The following is a 22,188-nucleotide window of genomic DNA, read 5'->3' on the forward strand; positions in this document are numbered from 1 at the left end:
AGTGCCTAGTTCATTAAAAAGAACATTGACCAATTTGCAGGGATCTACATCATTAACAGCATTGCTTGGGCTGTGAACAAGGGCTCTAGCCAGTCCCATGGTAACATCATACATATTTGCAGTGACAAGAAAACTCCCAGTGTGTTAGCACACTGTGCTAAATGAATCCCCAAAATACTAGCAATACGAAATCTGATTATTAGTGTTATTGTGTAAAGAAGCAAGACCCATACTTGCAAAGGGGTAACAATTGGAAGTCTGGGGGTCACTACCTCTTGCCTTCTGAGATGTTTCTAGCAAGATAAGTAGATTGTAGGAGGGGTTGTGCTATCACATGGAAAAAGATGAGAACCCCTAAAAAAAAAGGCAGACGGGCAGACCATTGCCTTCCCTTTACTGAGAAGAGCCAAATTAGACTGAGACCAATCATAGGATTTTTAGACAGGTATTCACTCTTGCTCCCTATCCTAAACCTCACAGCAGGGACTCATTTTTCATGCAGCAGTTGGAAGGCTTGTAACTAGACATCATTACCATTGTCTGCACACATCACTGCCCATCAGACAAGGATCAGAACAGACTGTTGAAGCCAAACGCTCATTAATCCCAGCCCAAGTGCCGGTCATTGCAGACCATTCTCCGCTGATGAAATCCATATCTGGTCTATTTTTAATTTTCTTCCATTGTCCAAATGCCAGATTTCTTGTAATAAAATGAAAAATCCTTGGGAGGAGACCATCACTCCTGCCACCAGATCAGATAGACATGGGCAAAGCAGAGAACAGTCACGAAGGGTGAGTTAGGAAGGTGGTGATGCTGCGAATGGAGATACAAATTCCTATCACATCAGTGAAATGGCTCTGCAGGTCTCTTGTGAACCCAGGATGGGAATGGATCTTGTGGGGCATCCATCCAGTTCCCCTGGATGGGCAACCAGATCGTACAAACCCAATTATAAGCTTATCAACCTCCGTTGTAAAACTTGTAAGGTCATTGCCTGTGCTTCACCTAGAGGGGCTATTCCAGGACCCAACTTTTCAGAACCTCGTTCCTCTTAATTAGCCCATATCACAAACCACAGCACAGCTGACTGGACTGAAGCTGCAGAAGATGCTGAAGAGTGACTGGTATGTTGCTGTAGCCATGATGGTTTAGGGAATGTCCGAGAGGCAAGGCAAGGAAAGGTCCAAGAGACCTGAGGAAGAGCACTTGTTGCTGACAAAAGCTTGTCCAAACTCTCCCAGTTATACAAGTGGTCCAATAAAAGATATTCCAAAAAAGCCTTGCCTGAATGAAAGTTCGAACATATAGTCACTGGAAGCCCAGGAGTAGCACAGACAGCTGTAGATAAAAAAGATACGGCCACTGATAGAAGTACCCAGAGACTCAAGATTGCATTGCTCAAGGTTACGAATTGAGGTATGGCTGAAATACCACATATAAGAACAGCTCACAAAGATGTTGTCCATACCATATCTGTTATCAGCCAGTGCTGTGGGCCTCCTGTTTGTTCACAACATAAGATCAACATTATAAGCCTGATTCTTCTAGACTCACTCAGGTTGTGGACCTGGGAGAGACTCTTGCTTACGAAGCAGTCTCCAGAATAGAGACAGCTGACAGACATTGTAGTAGCCCGTCTTTTAATGAAAAACTATCATCTATAGAAAGGGGAGATTTCTGTACAAAGGAAAAGTGTGGTTCTGGCATGGTACACTCTGCAAATGATATAACATTCCTGGAGCTATAGTCCAATTGCAGTGAAAAAATTCAGAATGAGTGAAAGCAAAGGCCTAGGGGTCAGAGCATAAGATAGGCAATCAGGAGATCTGGGCTGCTATTAAATCCCTTGGGCATATCGCTTAGGCACAATGTTACTCAGTTTGTCCATCTGTACATTGCAGCTATTATTTTCCTTCCTTGCAGGAAAGTTGTGAAGTGTCATTGACTGCTTTCTTAATACACTTTGATATGGAAGGCAGTGAGTATTAGAACAGCTTGAGATTCCCTATACAAGACAAGGATATGCCATGTGCAGTAGGAACAGCTGGCTGTACATAATTTTATTTTGGCATATCTAGCTGTGAGGGCATGGACCTCATGCTTCTGGCAAGCATGGACGGTATTTAGCTAAGTCTTTGGCCATCAGGTGGGTTCCAGGAGGGCAACCCCCCCGCCCTGACTGTTAACTTCTCCCAGGAACAGAACCTACTACATAAAAAGGACAGGGAGCATTACGGAGATCAAATGGCTGTCATATAACATATGTAGTTAACTGGTAATATCCCCTATTTTAAAAGCTATGCTGCTTATTTCCTGCCCTTGGAAGAAAGATTTTATATTTGTAAGCACAGAATCACCGTTTTGTCTAATGGTCCCATTGCTCCAATCTTTCTAGGTCTTTTTAATACATAACAATAGGCATCTTTTTAAATACACAATTAATATGTGTAGGCAATTCCATGCTAATGAAGCAAACAGTAAACAGATGCAAAGCTTGAGATGGGAGGAAACATGGGTGGAACAGGAGGAGGGACAAGGGTGGAGTGAATGTTAATGAGTATAAACCAAAGTGTATAAATGTAGGGAAAAACTATTGTTCAGGGCTGCTCCCCTGGTTTCACGGGCTGTGTGTGTGAGGGAGCTTGATCAAAGCTGTCTCCATTCTAAATAAAGCTGTTGCAAGCAATACGTGCTGGTGTTTGCTCCCTACTTGCTCTGCCTAATGAGTAACAGGATCCATGGGCAATCTCCCTAGTTGCTGGGCACCGCATGGAGTCGGAGTCTAACAGTTTAGTTGGCCAAAAAGCTTTGAGAAACTCTAAAAAGAAACCTGTATTAGGCTGCAAACTGGCAGGAAGCATCAATGCTTGAAGCCAACAGATACTTTACAATGATTATAAGTAGAGCCACCAGCCACGTGGAAATGCTACACGGAAGAGAAGCATAGTTACTATTCACCTATGGCTAGGTATAGCAGGATCAGGTCCCAGGCATGGCTGTGATACTCCCTGGTGGTCTCAAGGCTCCAGCCCCACTCTTGCCTGCCACACTTTGATGGAATTATCTTCTGTTGTAAGAGAGAGGCTTCTCCAGGGTCCCTAATTGAGCCCCAGTCAGCTGAGCCCCAGTCCTATTCCTAAAGCCCTAGAGTGGATCCCCCTTGGCCCCATCAGTACTTTGGACACCAATTGCCTTAAGGGCTGTTTGTGGCCTCCTCCCACTCATACAGCCATGCCCATGTCTCATAGATATCACTGTCACCAATTACCCCTTGTATAGGCTTCATCCTTCTTAGTCTTAGCCTCATGTTACTCTGGCTGTAGACTGGTAGCCTAGGCACACTGGCTCTGGCCTGGCCTTTTAGTCTCAGCCTCTTGTTGGTCCCTGGACACTCCCGTTGTCCCCTCCAGGCTCTGGCTCTGGCCCTGGCCCTCTCAGCCCCTGGTTGCCCTAATATCAGGGCCAGACCCTGGCCTTCCTGGCCTCAGCCTGCCTTTGCCTCTCTCTCAAGGTCAGGCTTGGCCCCCCTCCACCTTCGCCTGCTTCTGCCTCATGCCCCTGCCCCTGACAGGGCTTAAAACCTGGTGTACCCCTCAGGCATCCCCGTGGCCTCCTTTCCACCCTTTACAGCCACATCCAGTCCTGTGTTATAAACTAGAACCAAAATGCAGGCTACTGCTTTGAACTCAAAATCTCCCCCTCAAGTCATCATACTGCTACCAAGACATCTCCCCACTCTCTGGTTCTCAGCCTTGGGAGTGGCTGCTATGGCATGCAGCTCTCACTCCCCCAGCCTGAGCTGGCAAGGGCTTCTCTCCCTGCCAAGTTCAGGGCTGCCCTGTCCCTCCCCCGCAGGGGCCCAGGCTTATTCCCTGGCTTCTCCCCTTCTGGTCAGGTGCCCCCCTAACCAGCCAAAGGTGTGGCCCCTCAGCCTCAGCCTCAACCTTGCTGCTAGTGCTCTTGCTGCCTAACCAGGTCTCTGCTCTACTGTCCTATTGCTAGGCAGCTAGGCCCACAATAGGTACTCATAGCCTTTGGGTCCCTGGCTGCCCAGTCCCTTGCAACTAGACAACTGTGTGCTGTTTTCCCTCACCTGAGGATATCCCTGCTGCAGCTCCTCCCTTAAATAACAGGAGCCCCTGGCTCCCTGTTAAACTAGATCTGTGCCAAAGCAGACTGGTAAGCAGCTGCATATAGGCCACAACATGGAAATCTCTGGACCTCTGTTTTCTGATGTGCAGAATCACACACATACAGCTTCAAATGCTAGTTCTGTACATTCTTCTTGCTAACAGGGTCACAGTCGTCCTTTTAATTTGCTTGGAAACTAATGACAATAGTTTCTCTAGTTTCTCATCTTCTCCACCGTCATCCACCAGCCAAACATCTAATTCAAGTGTCTCTGAACTTTCTCTGAACCAACTTTCACAGCCCCCAGGATTCCTCCTGAAACATCATCACTTATTGTCTCTCAAGAGATTGCCATGCAAGAACAAGACGATGCTTTCATATGGTCCAGGATCTTGCCTGTCAGAGTTGCTAATGCTGACTCTGTCAGTGGGAAGAGCAGATTCACCATAAGATAGGACATGCCTACATATGCAATTACTGCTATATGAGTTTACTGTGCAGTAAACCCCGTCTGGGCAAGTGCTCACTGCCATTTGAGATCAGATTTGCTGCTCATGGCAGTAGTCTGCTCCCAGCCTCTACCAGCCCTGCACTGTCCCTCTGCAACAGCCAGGGGAAGCTGGAGGCTTCAGCCCTGCTGCCTGTGGCCACGGGCCTCATTAAAAGCCAGCCCCATGCCCTGGTCCCTGGCCACCTGCGTTTCTGGCCCAGAGCAGGCTGCAGCATGCTGCCACAGCCCTCCACAAGTGTCACTGGAGCCTGTACCCACCACGTTGATGCATAAAGCGGTTCGTTTCTCTGGAGGCCACAAAAATCACAGACACACACTCATTAGATGGCACAAAAGGTGTATTTGCAAATAGGGTCAGAGCAGAGTCAAGAACTCAGATTACTCTGAACCTACAAAGGAATTTTGCAGGGAATATTTACCTTCTCGCTCCTGGGCACGTGTGCAGAAACAGGAACTCTTACAGCTCACTTCCGTTTCATACAAGCAATGTGGTTACATCACTACATACATCGCATGTATAGTATAATTAACTACTTAAGTATGCAGGGTGAAGAGGTAAATATGCATCAGCTAATTAAGCATGCTCAGAGACTACTATAGGTCACCAAGAGTTCAACCCCGCCCCCCCTTTCAAGGACACAGTCAGTTGAATTCCAGCTTCTGTAATCTGTATGAGAAAGGCTAGGGAGAAGCTGGGGGAGAGTCTGCGATGTAGTATAAGAAGAGCTGTGGCAAGGCTGGCCAAGGAAAAAAGTCCTTGGCAGTGTTTCTTTCTTATCAGGTGCAAGATGCAAGCTGTGCATTTCTAACAATACTCCATTTCTAACAATACTCCATTTCTAACAACGTGATGGCTGCTCCACCCCCAAACCGTGGCAGCGGCAATCTGTGTCCCGGGCTCCTGCTGGACACCATGCTTTTCATGCTTCGCCACCACATTGACCGCTGCCTGGTACTGGTCAGTCTTGGCTCTGCCTGCCCTCTGTGCTATGCAGCTGTGTAGCTATGTTCACCGCAGCATCTGAGGCCCCCTACCACTGCGCTGCTGCTGCCCAGCCCCTGGGCTGCCACCTTGATCTTTGCACGCACGCCATCAATGCACACCTGGACACCACCACTGGTGCCATCTATGAGCTCCTAAGGCTCCAGCCCTGCCAGCCAGGACTGGTGGCTACATGTCATCCAGAGCACTTGAGACAATGAGCAGTGGCTGGAGTCCTTTTGGATGACTCGAGCCACCTTCCAGGAGCTCCTCAATCAGCTGCGCCCACACCTGGAGCAGCAGGATACCATGATGCAGCTGCCTCTCCCCATAGGGACCCACATGGCCATTGCTCTGCTCAAGCTGGTCATGCTTGCCAGCCTCCATTACTTCCATCACCTCTTCAGTGCAAGCAAGGTAACTGCTGGGAAGACCATCCCAGAGGTGTGCAGCATCTGCCAAGACATGCTGGGGCACAAGGTGCTCTAGGTACATGACCCCCTGGAAGAGTTGGCAGGATTCTGCACCCTGGGCTTCCCTCAGTGCATCAGGACCCTGAATGGGACCCACATCCCCATCACCTGCCCATCCCATGGTGACTGCTCCTCCAACAGCTGGCGGGGCTTTCACTGTCACTCCAGGCTGTTGTCAATGACTGCAGCACCTTCACCAACGTGAGCACTGGCAAGGCAAGAAGTGCCCATGATGCCCGTGTCTTCTGGAACTCCTTCCTGCCAGCCCTGGTAGAGAGCAGGCACTTTGTGCTGAGGATGCTGGACCTCCAGCTGGGTGAAGTGATGGTCCCACCCCTCCTCAACAGGGGCCCTGCTTACCCCACCCTGGCCAGCTGGACCCCCGCCATACACATTTCAGCAGGTGCCTAGGCAGGACCTGCATGCTAGTAGAGTGCACCTTCAGCTGCCTCACTGCCCACCTTGAGGTTGTGGAGGCCAACATCTCCCAGGTCATCATCACAGCCTGTGTGCTGCATAACATCTGTGACACCCAGGGGGAGCATTTCTGCAAGGTGTGGGAGGAGGAGGCGCAGTGGGCAGAAAACACCTTACACCAGGAGTGCCAGCAGCAGTGACAGCCATGGCCCCTCCTGCCCCCACTACCAAGACCTTGAGCAAGCTGCACACCCACCAGTTGAGACCAAGATACTGGGTTTGAGAGGCACTGGCAGACCATCTGCTCCTGCACTCCCCAATGTAGGCCACCTGGATGGCCAGCCATGGGCTCCAGCCCCACTGTGCACCCCCACAAGCACAGACCCTCCCCCCATCAACAGAGCCCCTCCCTTCTCCCTCCCCAACAACATACCCCCTCCCCACCCTGCCCCCAACCCACAAAGACCTACCACCAACCACTATACCCACAACCAATAAACCACCCTTTTCCTGTGCAGACTATGTACAGTGATCCGTGTGCCCTCCCAGGGAACAGCAGGATAGACCTGGCTGGGATAGACCTGGCTGCTGGCAGCATCTGCTGTGAGTGCTCCAGACTAGGGTCACCATATTTCCAGTTCCAAAAAAGAGGGCACCTGTCATGCGAGTGTGACAGGCTGGCTGGCAGTGACCTAGCCCAGGGGTTTTGAAGGGATAGAAGATGATTAGAGGACTTGGGATTCCCTTTCCTTACCAATCAGGCCCCAGAGACTCATTCCTCTTGTCCCGATTGGCCCCTTGGGACACCTGGAGGGGGATAAAAGGGGCAGCATGGGCTGACTCAGGGGAGAGACCAGTGAGGGTCAACAAGGAAAGAGCTTCACAGGGCTGAGCCAGTGGGGCAGGAGCAGTGTCTTGGAAGAGCCTGAAAGAGCAGGACCTGCAGGCAGCGTGGGACCCTCAGCAGCACGGCACGGGGCCGGCAGGATAGGCTCCCTGCTGGGCTCCAGGATCCCCTACAAGAGACTGCAGGCATCAGGAGAGGCTTCCCCCACTCCAGGAAGGATCTGAGCAGCAACTTGAGAGATTCCCAGCTCTGCTTCCAGCTCCTCCAATCAGAGGCCAGGCAGTTTGATGTGAGGCCAGGGCTTGTGGAAGGTCAAGACCCCTAGCAAACTAGAGCTGTGCTATGAGTGGTGGCTGTGTGGCAGCATTCCTACCTACTGCAAGGGAGATTGGGGTTCAAGTCTCAGTTAAGGTGACTCGGGGTAAGTGAGATAAGAAGCAGTAGAAAGGGGCCATTGTGGTTTCTCCCCCTCTGAGTACCAAGGCCCTATATTTCCTTGTTACTTTGCATTTTGTGCCTTTTTATATTTCACCAACCCATATTGTTTGTTCTGCTGTTTGTGTTTTATATTCTGTTAATCCTGTCTTTTGTCAATGTCAATGTCTAACCTTTGTTGAATCCTACCCCCTTGGGGCATTGTAATGTCCACTATACCCTTTGATTTATGCCTGTTATGTTCCCAGTATGAAAAGGTATATGGTTAAGTCCCCATTAGTGGTCTGGCTCTGCTCTATAGGGGGAGGAGAGTGGCCCTACACCTCCCACAGCGCTTGTGCACCTGCTTTGATCCCTTCAATTGGAGAGGAGGTACCTCTTGGAGTACTGCCTGGGTTACACGAGGGAGGTGGAGGGGGTATACGACTGTGGGGGACAGTGATATGCTGATGCCCTGCCCATTCCATTGCCCCTCACTCCCAAACCACAGTCTTCCCCCCAGCCCTGCTGCTGCCCCTCACTCCTGATCCACAGACCGCTGGCCCTGCCAATGCCTCTCACTCCCAACCTGCAGCCCCCTGGTGCTGCCAGTGTCCCTCACTCCCAAACCACAGCTCCCCCAGTGCTGCCAGTGCACCTCACTCCCAAACCACAGCTCCCCCAGTGCTGCCAGTGCACCTCGCTCCCAACCTGCAGCCTCCTACTCCCTCCAGCCCTGCAGCATCTCCCAGCCACCCTACCCCTACAAGCAAGGGCACTGCCCTGGTGCCACTGGCAAGGCTACTCAGCTCCCTGCTGCCCCTGAAGGGCCTCCCCCTGTTCTGCCTGCCCTGCTGCACCTGGACACCTTCCCCTAGCATCAGCAGGCACCTGCCCCCCTCACACATCCATCCCCTCCACACACAAACATACACACCCAGACAGTCCCCAAGCACTGGCCCTCCAAGCCTCACCCCCTACAGACTTACTTGAATGCAGCTGCCAGGGCTGCTCCCACCCCCCTGCCTGGATCCATACCAGTCACGTGTGTGCGCATCCTGCCTTTAATCCCAATCACCACCCCCCAGCAGCTCCTTGGTAGGGCAAGCTGGAAAAAACTTTGAAGCTGGGCTGACCAAAATCCCAGACATTTGATCATATTTTTAAAAAACATACTCAGACAAAGATGAGAGGACCCAAAAAGAGGACACGTCCAGGAAAATCCAGATGTATGCTAATCCTACTCCAGACACACTCCCCCTTCTCCTCTTGCAGGCTTAGGCTTGGGGGCCAAGGCTCTCAGGGCCAACTGGGACACGGAGCTGGTGGTGCCCTCACCCTCCCTCCAGGGGAAGAGGTGCCCTGAGGCAGTCCCCTCCCCCCACATGCCCTGTGCCCTGAGCATGTCCCTGGCGAGTGTGTCCCGGATGTACCTTGACAAGCTGCCTGCACAGACCAAGGGGTGCCTGACCCACTACACCCTGTTGCTGATGACTGCCATGGTGGCCCAGGCATACTTGAGAGCCTGGCACAGGACCCTGAGCTTCAACAGTGTGGTGAGCAAGCCTGCACTTCCCCACAATGTTTGCCACTGCCTGGAGGGGTACCTTTGCCTATGCTACACATTGCATAGCCAAGGATGACATCACTCCCAGTACTGATGTATTCTCTGTGTGAGGCCCATGCCTGCCTAGCTGAGGGGGCACTGACTGCTCAACCAAGTTTTGCACTGCTACCCTACCTCCCTGCATGCTGTGGGAGGCAACTCCACAGGCCAGGGAGAGTTTGGCCAGGCTGCATGGGGAGGGGGGCAGCAGAGGCAGGGGCAAGGACATGGATGGGAAGGCCCTCCTGTCAGTGTGGGGCTTACCAGGTGGGCATGGCAGCCATACCTGATGACCTGAGTCTGTCCCTGCTGGCAGTGACAATGTGCAGCTCCCGGCAGGAACCTGGGCTGCAGGGGCACAGCACCTGGCCAGGCAAGGGACATCTCCAGGAAGGAGATGCTGGAGCTTGTGGGGGTGGGCGGTATCATCCCTGGGCTGGTCTCCTGGGTGGAGCTGTGCACCCAGAGCTGGTGGGCCAGGCATTGGCCCAGGCTACCAGAGCTGCTGGATGATGCTGGGGCAGTAACTGTAGTGGGACAGGCTCCTGGTGCTCTGAAGGGCCTTCCTCCACTGATGCCTCATCACTGCTTCCTGGCTGTGGTGGAGGCTCCAGCAGGCCACCCATGCTGAAGAACATGGCACGGCTCCACCCAGGGTTCTGGGGCACGAGGATACGCTCCAGCTGCCATATAAAGGTCATGGTTCTGCAGGCAGCTTCTGATTGCTGAGTGTGGTCAGTGATGCTGATCCACTGTGGCCACAGGGTCTTGACCTTTATGCAGCACTCGTACACTGACCGGTCATGGCTGCACTCCCACAAGCAGGCTGCCAGACTCTCATAGATATGGGTGTTGAAGCGCCCACCCCAGGCAAACCAGAACATTGAGACCATTCCAGACCAGATCCCCAGCTCCTCTCTAACAGCTCTAAACTGGTCCACAGTGGTCTTCAGAGGGGAACATGCTCACTGTAGAGCATCCCAGCCTGCAGCATAGAGGTCTTGGTAGAAAGAGGGGCTTAGTTGAAGTGTCTCTCAACCAGCTGCAGTTTCCACAAAGGCCACTTGGGGCCATGAGTACCAGTATAAAATGGAGCTGTTCATTAGCTGATCTGACTTGCCCTGTATCTGGAAGTTGCAAAATATTTAACCAAGGATGGTCTTTCACCTAGGATGGTGCGTCCTGGCCCTCCTTCTCCTGACCCAGTCTCATGGATGGAAACAGAAGACACAAAAACACTAAGTTGCTGTGGGGAAAAGGCAGTACCCATGTCCTTTGTTTGGCTGTGAGCAGCAGCAAGGACACACAACTGACACCAACCACATCACCACCCGCTTTCCGTAAGAAGGGGAATTATCTAGTTTTCTATTTTTCCTCCTATGACCACTAGAGGTCACCAGTGCTCCCACTAGCCAGGGCTATAGTGTAAGGAAGGGTAATATACTGAACTGAAATGCCTTTCCAGGCCCAGAACACCTCCCCACCATTTCCTGCCTTGCTGAAGAGCACAGGCTGCTGCTCGCAGATGCTCTGCTAAAAATACCAATGAGATGCATGCAGCAGCAGTTGGAAAGGTCAGATCTGGTCCCCTCTCCCCCACCCCCCCATTACTGCAAGATAGGAGCATCTCATATATTTGACCACCTGGTACCATGTGCTGGTATCCCCATTATAGCAGTATAAAATAGAGCAAGGCACTGACGGGCTCAGGACTAGATCTGATAGAGGACTCATAGTAGCAGTTCCAGGAATGGGGCAAATGCGGGGTCACCACATCTCTCTCTCTCTCTCGGTGTCCTGCACATGTGAAGCAAGCTCTGAATTCACTGCCTGGTCAGCGTGGGCTCCTGCCAGAGCTCAGAGCCCACCAGCTGATTGTGAAGCTCTGGAATGAGGGAGCGAGGGCTGCGGCTGTTCACCCTTCCTGTCCCTGCTGAATTCAGCAGCCGGGCAATGGAGGGGATGAACAGCAGAAGCAGTCACCCCCTGGGCTCCAGAGCAGGGGTTTCCAGCAGACCGCACACCAAAAACTCATGTGTGACACAGCTAAATGGAGCTCTGCCCCTGGAGATATTGGTACTATAATGCTCAGCATTGCAACATTGCACTGCCTGACTGCTTGCTGCCTGGTCTCTAGCTTGGTGTCAGATTCTTGTGTTTAATGCCCAGGCTCTCTGGCAGTGCATAGGGGAGGCTAAGCAGCTTGGCAGGGTGACCCAAAACAGCCAGGGCACTCAGCAGAGAGCTGGCTGGAGCTAGCCAGGAGTACACACGAAGCATGGATTCCACCAAGCTAGGCAGGAAGCTGCCTATACTAATGGATAGGAAATGCCTCAGAGGTAGACATCTAACTCTACTTGGTGTTAGGCATCAAGCTTTTTCTCTGCCCTCAGGCCTTTTGTTAGAGTTAGGTGCCTTAGCCCACTCAGCCCCATCCCAGCCAGGCAGACACTCAGTCTCGTTTATAGCCAGTAGCCGGGGCACACTCCCTAGAACACAGGAGACCTGTCACAGAGTCATCTTCACGTCCTCACTGCCCAATTTGGAGCAAGGACTTGAACCCAGGTACCCACAACCCAAGTCAGCGCCCTAACACTGGCATGGAGAGTCACTCTTCCTCTTGCTACCTGGCCACAAAGATACCTAATGATAATACAAAGTGGGAGAGCTTCCTCACGAAGTAGAAATGCACCCCAAGAGCATGTCCACACATGCAGGCATGTGCACTTACAGCAGCTCAGATAGGAGTGCCCCCCTGCACACACGCACGCACACACACACACACACACGCACGCACACACGGCCCACCACACCCCAGCTTCTGCACCCCTGTTCTGGCCTGCTGCCCAGCCCGCCACCAAGCCATGGTTGGGGGACAGGCCAGGGAGGAGAACTGTGCTGCCTATGGGCCCCTCTCCCACCATCACTGCCAGCACCCAAGGGTGCCTTCCCAGCCACAGCTGCCTCTGAAGGCCAACCCCCACCTTCACTTTCACTTTCACCTTTGCCTGCAGCACACCTTGAGTGGCTTACTGGGATGGCTGCTACCACTGCTGCTCTTGCTCTTGCTGCTGCTCCCTCTCAGGAGAGAGGGAGATTCCCTGCTGCACCATTTTGCACCACTCAACACCACATCTACACTGGATTACTCCCTAATTGACTGATTGCTCCAGCACTCCCCCACAGCTGCCTCACTGCATCTGATTCTGCTTTGTTTTTCTGCCTATTGCTCTGCTGCTGAGTGCCTGGCTGGAGGCCTGAGGGGCCCCTGGGCTGAGCTTCAAAAAACAGCTCCTCCACTGTTCCAGCCATCTTTTACATCTGCCTCAGCAGCCTTCCCTGTGTGCTCTTCCTCTTGTGTGGCAAGTCCTGTGGTCCACTCCTCTTGCCCTGGTGTTTGTTGTGTGGCTGCATAAGCCAGCTCAAGTCTCCTCAGCCCTTGTGTGTGTATTTGCCTCTCCTCCACCTTCCTCAAGCATAGCCCTCCCATTTTTTTTCCTGTGGGGCTGTAGCTCACTGAGCTTCAGCCCCATCCCCCCACAGCCCCAGCCTGCCCCTATTAGATTCACTAGCCCCACTGTATATTCTGTTTTTCTTTACTGTTTTCCCCTCCCTCATGGGAAGCAATGGCAGGGCTGGAAACTTCTGGGGCAACAGATGCCCCCACTATGGGAGCAGATCCAGCCAAGCCCCCAGTGTGGTACATGCCCCTGCAGCCCTCACCCAGAGGCAGAGTCCAACCCACCTCCTCCATGAGTAGAGAAGACTGCAATCCCTGCTGCCCAGGCCAGGGGGGTTTCCCCTGGTCAGGCCCCTCCCCCAGAAGGGTTCCCAAGCCCCAGTCCCCACCATCAGGGGCAAAGGCAGTAGGAAGTGCTCCTCTTCAGCTTCCTCCACAGCTGGGGGTGGGAAGCGCAAGGGCCCCACCCCCACTCTAGACCACCTGTGCCCTACAGCATCTGCTATACAGTGTTGGTAGCCATGCAGCATGGGGCCACCTGGAACGTGCCTGCCTCTGCCACTTCTGGGGCTCCAGTATGACTGGCAGCTCCTCAGTCTGCGGGGCTTCTCCCTGCAGGACCTCCTCCAGGCCTGGAGGCTGGTCTCTGCCTCCAGGTCCCCTGCAACACCGGCCCAGGGTGCTGACCTGCTCACCGAGCCCCTCCTCTGGAACTCCCAGCTGGATGTGCCGAGTGTGGAGGCGCCCCGCTTGTGACAGAGGCTGGCCCTGGCTGGTGTCACCTGTATCAGAGACCTCCTGGACTATGATAGGCAGGCATGGGTGGACCCTGCTGCACTGGCCTGGTGCGTGGGCCTTCCCACAATGCATGTGACCTGCCCCCTAGTCCAAGAGATGAAATCTGCCTTGCCTCCCTATGCCAAGTCCTTTGCGATCTCCCAATGCCAGGTCCTGTGTGATGGCGGTCCCCGCCCCCCCCAGTGTCCTGCAGGCCTCCAGAATTTGTCATGGGGCCGGCGCTTTGCCTGGCCTCATGGGTCTCCCCGCTCCACCACCTGAGCCAGCTGGAGGACACCAAACTGGTCCACTTCTCCACGATCCATCACCACCACCTCTACATACCTGTGCACCGCACAATCCACCATGCTACCCTTGTGTCCCACCCAGACACCAAGTGGTGGGATGTGCTCGGCGAGGACATAGCTGGGGTGCCCCAATGACTGAGCCTATAGTTCACCCTCATTGCACGAGCCACTGAGGACCTCAGCTGGTGGCTCAAGCCTGCTCTAGTTCCCCCACAAACCCACCTGCAAACCCCACATGCCCCCACACCACCTGCCACTCCTCATCCCCCCCACACACATTCCCCCACTACTCCCCATGCCCATAGACCTTCCAACCCCAACATCCCTAACTTACCTGGGGTGGCGCCCAGGACTGAGTCATGCCGCAGGCTTGCTGTGCTCCTCTGCCTGCCCCAACACATTAAGGGTGCATGCTCCATGTGCTGGGGCAGCAGAAGCACTATCGAGACATTCTGATGAGAAACCAGAGCGTCTCTCTAGAGGACCAACTTCCTGGTTTCATCAGGGTATGGTCCTGGACTGTGCCTTGCCCCAGTTTTTTTCTGCAGTTTTTTTTATACCTGGATTTCCAGATATCATATTTTGAATGCAGGAAATGTTTTTTGTTCCCAGCATGCCTCTTGTGGCATCTCAAACTGCTTTGAGGCATGTGTGGGTTTGTCTGGACACAGCCCAAGAGATTAGTGGTTAGGTTTAGTGACCAGCCTAATCTTATAGAAAGGGCTTGTGAGGAGCAGGGACATGAACCCAAGCCTTTGACTACTGGCTTAACCTCTGACTGTCCTTCTTTTTATTTAGTGATCAGCAGGACAATACTGATATGCTACAATTCGCCAACTCCCAGTAGCTGTACCATAGCTGGCAGCTGCATACCACAGACAAGGGCATGGGAGATGGGTCTATTTCAATCCATGCCTTCTTTACATTTTGTTTACGAAGTACCTGAAAACCCAGACCAAAAGATGAACATGATCTCCAGCTTCCACACCATCGCTCCTTCCACACAGTGCAGTTACACTGTGTGATGGCATGTGGGGTGGCATCAAGGTATTAGCAGAATGCATTTGGATGACTGTGTCACTAATGAGTGCTGAAAGCTCCAGTGAATCATTGTGATTTAAAGACAGATTGTTTGAATCGTTTTTAGAGGTTTCCAATATCAATTAGGTGTTATATTTCCTATTCAGTCACTGCTGCAAGCCTCTCCACCCCCAGAAAGTTTTAAATAGAATACTTTGGCTTTCATCAAGGTCTTCACAAAGGGCTTTCTGGTGCTAAGGCAGATTGGTTTTATGAGAATTAGTATTAGTAATACAAAAATACCCTACAAAATATTTCTAAATCAATTTTCTAAGAGCTGTTGTCAGCTGTGTTCCCCTTCCCCCCATTTGCTTTAATATAGTAGATGGAGGAGTTAAAATACTGATAATGGTACAGACATCTGTAAGGAGACTGAATTCACTAAGATAGCTTATTAGGATGAGTCAGAGGTTTCATAAACCTGTATGTGTCTAATACTTTTTTTTTTATTAGTCTCCTTAAATTGTCTTTTGCAGGTTTGATAGTCAGGAAGATTAATGCTGCACCCACTTCTGCTGAAGTATGCCCCACCTAGCATAAGTTGATACCTGAGCTGATGCCTAAAGCCCTAGCTCCTGGAGTCATGCAAATACATCAGGATCTCAGCTTTCATTGAAAGATATTCCTAGACCTCATGGTAGGGGTCAAAAAGCTTCAAAATGTGACATCAGTGAAACTGATGCAGCAATGTCTGCCTGAGATCTGGAATCTCTGACAGGTTCAAATGGCCCTATCCTTCTGACATCCACCTCAATGGGGTGTTAGCTTCACCCATAAGTGACAGGAGGCTCTCTGAACAACAACTAAAAAGTAAGAGGCCAGCTCGCACACCCAAGGAGATACACCTCAGCTACTGGGCAAAATGCAGGGTTTGCCTCTTTGGGTAGAAGACAGGGGTGTTGCAATGCTTCCTAGAGAGAAGAAGGGGAGACAGAAGAAGCTTCTCTTATCATCACATGCAGAGCAGTGATAAGCCAACGGCACAGGCTTGCAGGTGTGGAGCCACAAGACCCGTACACTAGCGCTGTCCAATTTCGTTATGTGGGGGAGGGGATACCACAGGTGGCACTGGTGTGTGGCCCCAGGCTGCAGAGGCAGGCCCCCTGGGATCCCTCCCCACTGTGTGGACTGCACCAATGGTGCACAGCCCCTTGCTGCCCCCTTGGGCAGTGCTCCCCAGACCACAGTGGTATCATGCACTCCCAATCCCAGCCTCCTTACGGTGGGTCCCCAGCTCTCCGCCATGTGGGCTATACAAGTGGTATGCAGCAGCCTCCCCCGCGCCAGGTCTTCCCCCACCATGCAGCAGTGGGAGAAGTGGCTACAGGGGCCCGCAGGCCCCAAGTTAATGGCTTCCAGGCCACCTCTGGTTGGACAGCCCTGCTCTATACCATGAGGTGGCTGGGGCTCTTGATGCAAGTTTGGCCTCAACTCTCAGCAGGACTGCTGCTGGATTACAGCACACCCCATGACGCATGCTTGCAACATCCTGAGTCCCCACATAACACCGTGGGAAGATCAGAAGGAAAGATACTTCTCAACTCTGAAACATTGTGCAGATCTGTTTCTTTGTCCAGCAAGGGAATCACTGCTGAAGAACAGGCCTAGGAAAGGACAGAGACAATACAAGCAGTCTCCTCAGCCACAGCCCTATCACACAGGCAAGCTCTACCCACCTGGAACTTCTCACTCCTGGAAACACACAGTAAATGAAACTGGAAATAAGCCGCCCCTGCATACCCTCAACAGCGCAGCTGAACACAAGCACATGCGTGCTGGGCACGCTTCCTTCTGTTTCAGTGGCGCCAGACAGCCCTGCTATTAATCACAGCTCCTGAGTCAGGGCTACTCTCGCCTGCAGCCCTGTGGCTGCTGGAAAAGTCTAGGCAGCTGTGCAAGCCTTCAACTGCCTGTGGCTGAGCTCTTTGGCTGAGAGTGAGAAAGACACACCGGGGCGGGGGGGGGGGAGGGACTGTGTCTATCGGAAACTCCAGCTGTTGAAAGGTCACCTTGAAATGTCAGCAACCTTTTGCCTTTTTCCATTGCCGATTGCACAAAGCCATAATTTATCTAGTGCAAGGATGCAACATTGGGCTTGGGTAACTCCCTAACTTTTGGAAGCAACTCATCTACATAACAGTTAGTTAGAGATCTGGGCATGGACAACCTTCTTAAATGAGTGCAATCAGAGGTTTGAGAACACAAAAAGGAGTCAGGTCATCTGGGTGCTATTTCTGTCTCTGCCACTGACTCTCCGAGTGACCCCAGACAGGTCTCTTAAAACAGTTGGTGTCTGTTTCCTTGTCTGCAAAGTGAGGATAATAATATGAAATCGCTTCACTGTTAGGTTCTGAGGATTCATTCTCTGGTGTTGGCAAAGTGCTATGAAATCCCCAAATGAACAATGTGAGAGAAATGTATTGCATTAATAAAATAATCTCTCTCTCAGTTTTTTTTTTACCACCAGTGTTCTTGAAATCTGTGGTGTAGACAGACAGAGAGATTCCTTTCTTCCTATATATTACTTTTTACATAATGTTATTGTTACATGTACTCAAGCAAGCTCTCGCACAGCAATATAATGAAGTCTGATTTAATGGCATGGCACAGAGTAACTGAAATTGGTTAAAATTTTTGTTCCCTACCAAGGAAAATATCTGACAAAATTTCACATTTCAATTAAAAAATAAGAAAAGTTCAGAGAAAATTCTTTACCTCTACTTTTTCCCCATCTCTATTATTCACCTTGTCTATGTTACATGTCAGTTCTTTGGGGTATTTACCTGCTGTTTTTAATCCTTTCAAGATGCTAACTGTGGACTTTGTTCACTATCAGCTGTTCCTGTAGCATTTGCACTCATGTTGAATTCTTAATCTAAGTTGATATCAGTCACTGGGGATTTTCAGCTGAGACAGAGACTTGATATACTTCTTTATAACAGTTTGAATTTAGATAATACATTCACTTACTTGACTTACTCCTAGAGTTAGAATCCCAGAATCATAGCAAAGTAGGGCTGGATTAGACCTCAGGAGGTCATCTAGTTCAACCCTCTGTTTGAGGCAGGATCATTCCTATCAAAACAGTCTGTTGTTCTGAGGTATTTGGGGGTTTAGGGGAGTTCCCAACCAGCCTTTTGCCTGATGTTGTTCTTGGGGTTCAGGCTGCTGGGGTCAGGGTGCTCTCAGAGGCAGTGGTTTGCAACTAGCCTCCTGGAGCTCAGGTGCACCACAGAAAGAACAAATGGTGAAAGGTCAGATAGGTTTATTGTCTTTTAGGACAGTAGCTAGCAGGTTTGCATAGCAGCCAGTCCAGCTCAGCAAAACTGCCCAGACAATGGTAAGAGATGCGTTACATGCACAGATGCCCCCCAAGTCACTACAAAAAGATAAGACTTGCAACCCCTGTATTTATAACCTAGATGTCCTTGCTCTGTGCCAACAACTATTTCCCTCTTTACTTGTCTCTTGGCCAAGTCCAGACACCAGCAGATCATTTCTTGCCACCTTGAGCTTCCCCCTCCCAAAGTCGGGCCTCTAGAACTCTCTATTGAGTTTGGGATTTTGTACCTCATTCCCTTACTGAGTTTGGGTATCTTCAGCCTGCCTCTTCAGCTTGCTTCTTGTTATCTCTACTTTAGTGAGTGCTCCATTTTTACTTTCCAACTTGTCCAGCTATTGTTTCTTACTTTGAATTGGTGTTTTTGTTTACTGCGGCTTTTATCAGGCCATCCAGCTCTCAGTGAAGCCTGTTATTCCCAAGGCCCTTTGCAGTGTTTTAGCTTGACTATAGTTTAGCAAAACTGAAACTCCAACACCATCCTAAACAAGTGTCTGTTTGACTATCCAACCTGCTCTTTAAAACTTCCAAAGATGAAGATTCCACAATCGCTGGGTGTTTAATCACCCTCATACAGAGAACGTTCTTCCTAATCTCCCATCTAAATTTTCCTTGTTGCAATTTAAGATACGTACACCTTGCCCTGTACCCAGTTGTTGATTTGGGTCATGTATTAGTAATGCGTTTGGATGTCATTTCATAACGGACAATGGTAGTTGTCCAATCAGAACCTAAGCTTGCAGCATAATGCATATAGCAACATACAGATGATCCCCTGATGACTTCTTGTATGCCATTCATTTATCTTTTAGTTACTTGACTCCTTCTTCCAGCAAAGATAAATGTCTGTTGACAGCCGCCATCATGTCTATTTTTGTTTCTTTCTACTTCAGGACTTAAAATGTTCCTGGTGGGAAGCCAGGGTATAGTTGGTGACATTTGTTATTGGACCACATAGTTGGGAGAGATGTTAGACAAACTTTTGGGCACAAAATGTCCTTCCTCAGTTCTGGGCTGAGCAACATGGTCATACTAGTAAAACTTCTGTGTGTGTAGATGAGCCCTAGATCCCATTGGGTTTCATCTCACAAATAAATGATCGTAAACTGTCAAAATGCTGAAAGCCAGATTCTGATCTCACCAAGACAGGAAATGAATTGACTTTAGTGTTTCGTCATATTTTTACTAGCGTAAGTGAGACCAAAACCAGGTACATCTTACACACATCCACCACTTGAAAGAAACCCACAAGTGTGATCATCCATTTGATAACCTAGGCAATCATATTCCACAGCGTGTTTTACAGGTAACATTAAAAATAGCATGTGCAGGCTCATGGGCAACTGGTGCCTCCTGTGTCTGGTGCGGCACAACTTGTGGGTGGGCCTGGGGTTGGGCCAAAAGACCCATATCCACTCCTATACTTCTGTGGCAATACATTAACAGCAACATATCAAAGCATCCACATAAGTAATCCTATATTCACGGGCAAAGATTTGTGTCAGGTCAGGTGACTGCAGGTGTTCCCCTGGCTCTCCCTGATCACTTTGCTGTTGCTGCTAGGGGTGGACCATGGGTCCACTAACAGGAACCCTGGCCCTCCAGGCAGCAGGGTCCAGGCTATGCTTGTAGTCACACTCACAAATCAAATTCAAACTAAACCAAATAAAAAGTGTGCGCTTAGTTTTGTGCCCTGGTCAGCTCTATCGAGTGCTTCATTTTCATCACAGGTGGTGGGCAAATTACCTAGGAATCATAAAGAAAACAAAACAAAAAAACAAAATCACAGGTATGTGCAGGAACATCCCACAAGCCAAACCAAATAAAGAATATGTACTTAGCTTGTTACCCTGGGAAGCTCCTTCTTTCTTCTCTTCATCTGCATTACTGGGAAGGTGGGCAAAATACCTAGGAATCATAAGGAAAACAGAGAAAGAATCTGAGGCAGCGGCAATGTCCTTGCAACCCAGCAGCTGCTTTGACTGGCTGGTTGTTTCCACTGACCTGATGAGCAACCAAAGCATGTACAGGCTGCCATGCAACTGCCTGCTGTCTTAAATTGGCAAGACACCAGCACTCCTGCCACAGACCCTGCCCTCCCTTACACTTCCCATACTTCAGGAGTCAGCCCCCTGTTACTTACCATGTTAGAAGAATTGTAGGCATCAGTCCTTTCTGCTGGCAGACTGTGCAATGGTGTCAGCCATGATGATAACTTGTTTTTCAATCTGTAGTATTCCCAAGTTAGAAACATGAGCATCTGTCATCGTAGTCCTCACGTAAATTTTCAGCTGCCACAATGAAGAAAACCTGCTCTCTGCTGATGCTGTAGTAACTGGGATAGTTAGGTAAGGTATGAAAAAGTTTCCCAGATTTGGAAAGGTATCATGCAGTGACATTTCATGAAATAATTTCACTCTTCTCTCAAGCTGGGGGTGCTCCGCTTCACTACGTATGCCAGCACTTTCCATAAGTTTCAGTCGAGAAAACACATTGATTTCAGACCTCAGATCCTCTTGAGCAAACCTATAAGTTTTGGAAATAGTGCCTATGCTTTTCTCTGATTGGGTCTCAGAAAACAGAACATCTTCAAGGGACTGTTCCCCACCCTGCTCCCAGGACTCCCCAGCCCCAGTCCCTGGCATTCCTGTAAAGCTGGAGCCAAGGAGGCATTCCCTTCACCCGTGGACACCATGCCTGGCCCCAACAATCACTCTGCAGCCCAGCAGGGGCTGGGCTAATCTTGCAGCCTGGTGCTGTCCCTCCATGGGCCTATAGGGCCCCAAAAACTCCCTCAGGGGCCAGAGGGGCCAGGCCCCACATGCCAGGTTTGTGTCCTGCCCCACATCACACACATAGTCAGCAGCCAAGCCAAATACAGGTCCCAAGAGACTTGTTTACAATCCCTTGGCTGTAGGGAGTGTGATGTGGGTAACTACATCACACTCCCTCCCTTATACTGATGTCATCTGAGTCCTTAACAATTGTACTTTATGTTCAGGAGATACCACTCAAAACCAAATGCATCACAAATCTTATACTCACAACAACACTTTCATATTGACCAACTCTGGGGTGGGAGAAGCTGGAATCCAAATAAAGCACAGGATGCTGCAGTACAGTTTAAAGGGGGGAATTGTGAGCAGAACACTCAGCTGTCGCAAATCATTCCCTGAGAGCCTTAATGTCCATGCGCAAAAGACAAGGGCTTCTTTAATGAAGTATCTTCTCAGTGACTTGCCCACAGTAGACTGCATCAAAGCACCTGATTCAGAAGGATGCCCAAATCAGGATGTCTGCCCAAATTTCAGTCTGTTTCAAAGGGAGGTGGCCATTTCCAATCCCATGCTCATAGGCAATTCATGGAGGACCATGGGGGGGGCATATGCCCCCCCAACAGCGAGCGCTACAGCTGGTAGGGGGCACAGAGAGTGTTAGTTCCCCCCTGGAAATTGACTCTGCCAGCAGCATGTTGGCAGTGGAAGTGCCAGCATTTCCACTGCTGCTGTGCCACATGTAGACGTGCCAGCACTTCTGCTGCTGCCGTGCCACCAGCACACTTGGTGACTGGCTGCTGGGGGACCCCCCCCCAACTCCCCAGTCATGCCCCACTGGTGTCCTTCCAAACTTGGGGGGCACCAGTTGCTCATGCCCATGCTTACTCCTGCAAACCATCCCCTCTAATTATTAAATTAAAACATTTTTACAAGGACTGTTTAAACAGTCACATACAATGCAACAACAGAGCTAACATTTTTACCTGATTGTTAGAGCTGGACAAATTATTCCCAGAAAAATATTTTGAGCCAGAATCAATCTCAGAAATTTTGGAATAAATC

The 22,188-nt window shown here is 50.5% G+C and overlaps 1 protein-coding gene across 1 annotated transcript in view; it reads right to left on the reverse strand.

Annotated features, from left to right (window-relative positions):
* LOC149858368 (uncharacterized) overlaps positions 1-20,563 on the reverse strand; it is a 36,563-nt gene extending 16,000 nt beyond the window's left edge. The window contains exons 1-2 of the mRNA XM_090060656.1: positions 20,493-20,563; positions 20,199-20,257 (exon numbers count right to left, since the gene is read on the reverse strand). Coding sequence (XP_089916782.1) covers positions 20,199-20,257; positions 20,493-20,515 — 82 coding nt within the window. The 5' untranslated portion in view covers positions 20,516-20,563. The remainder of the gene's footprint in view (positions 1-20,198; positions 20,258-20,492) is intronic.
* Between the last annotated feature and the right edge of the window lie 1,625 nt (positions 20,564-22,188).

Source organism: Crocodylus siamensis, chromosome 8 (assembly GCF_052110815.1).
Source record: "Crocodylus siamensis isolate JL-2025a chromosome 8, ASM5211081v1, whole genome shotgun sequence".
In the NCBI taxonomy this organism is placed as follows: Eukaryota; Metazoa; Chordata; order Crocodylia; family Crocodylidae; genus Crocodylus; species Crocodylus siamensis.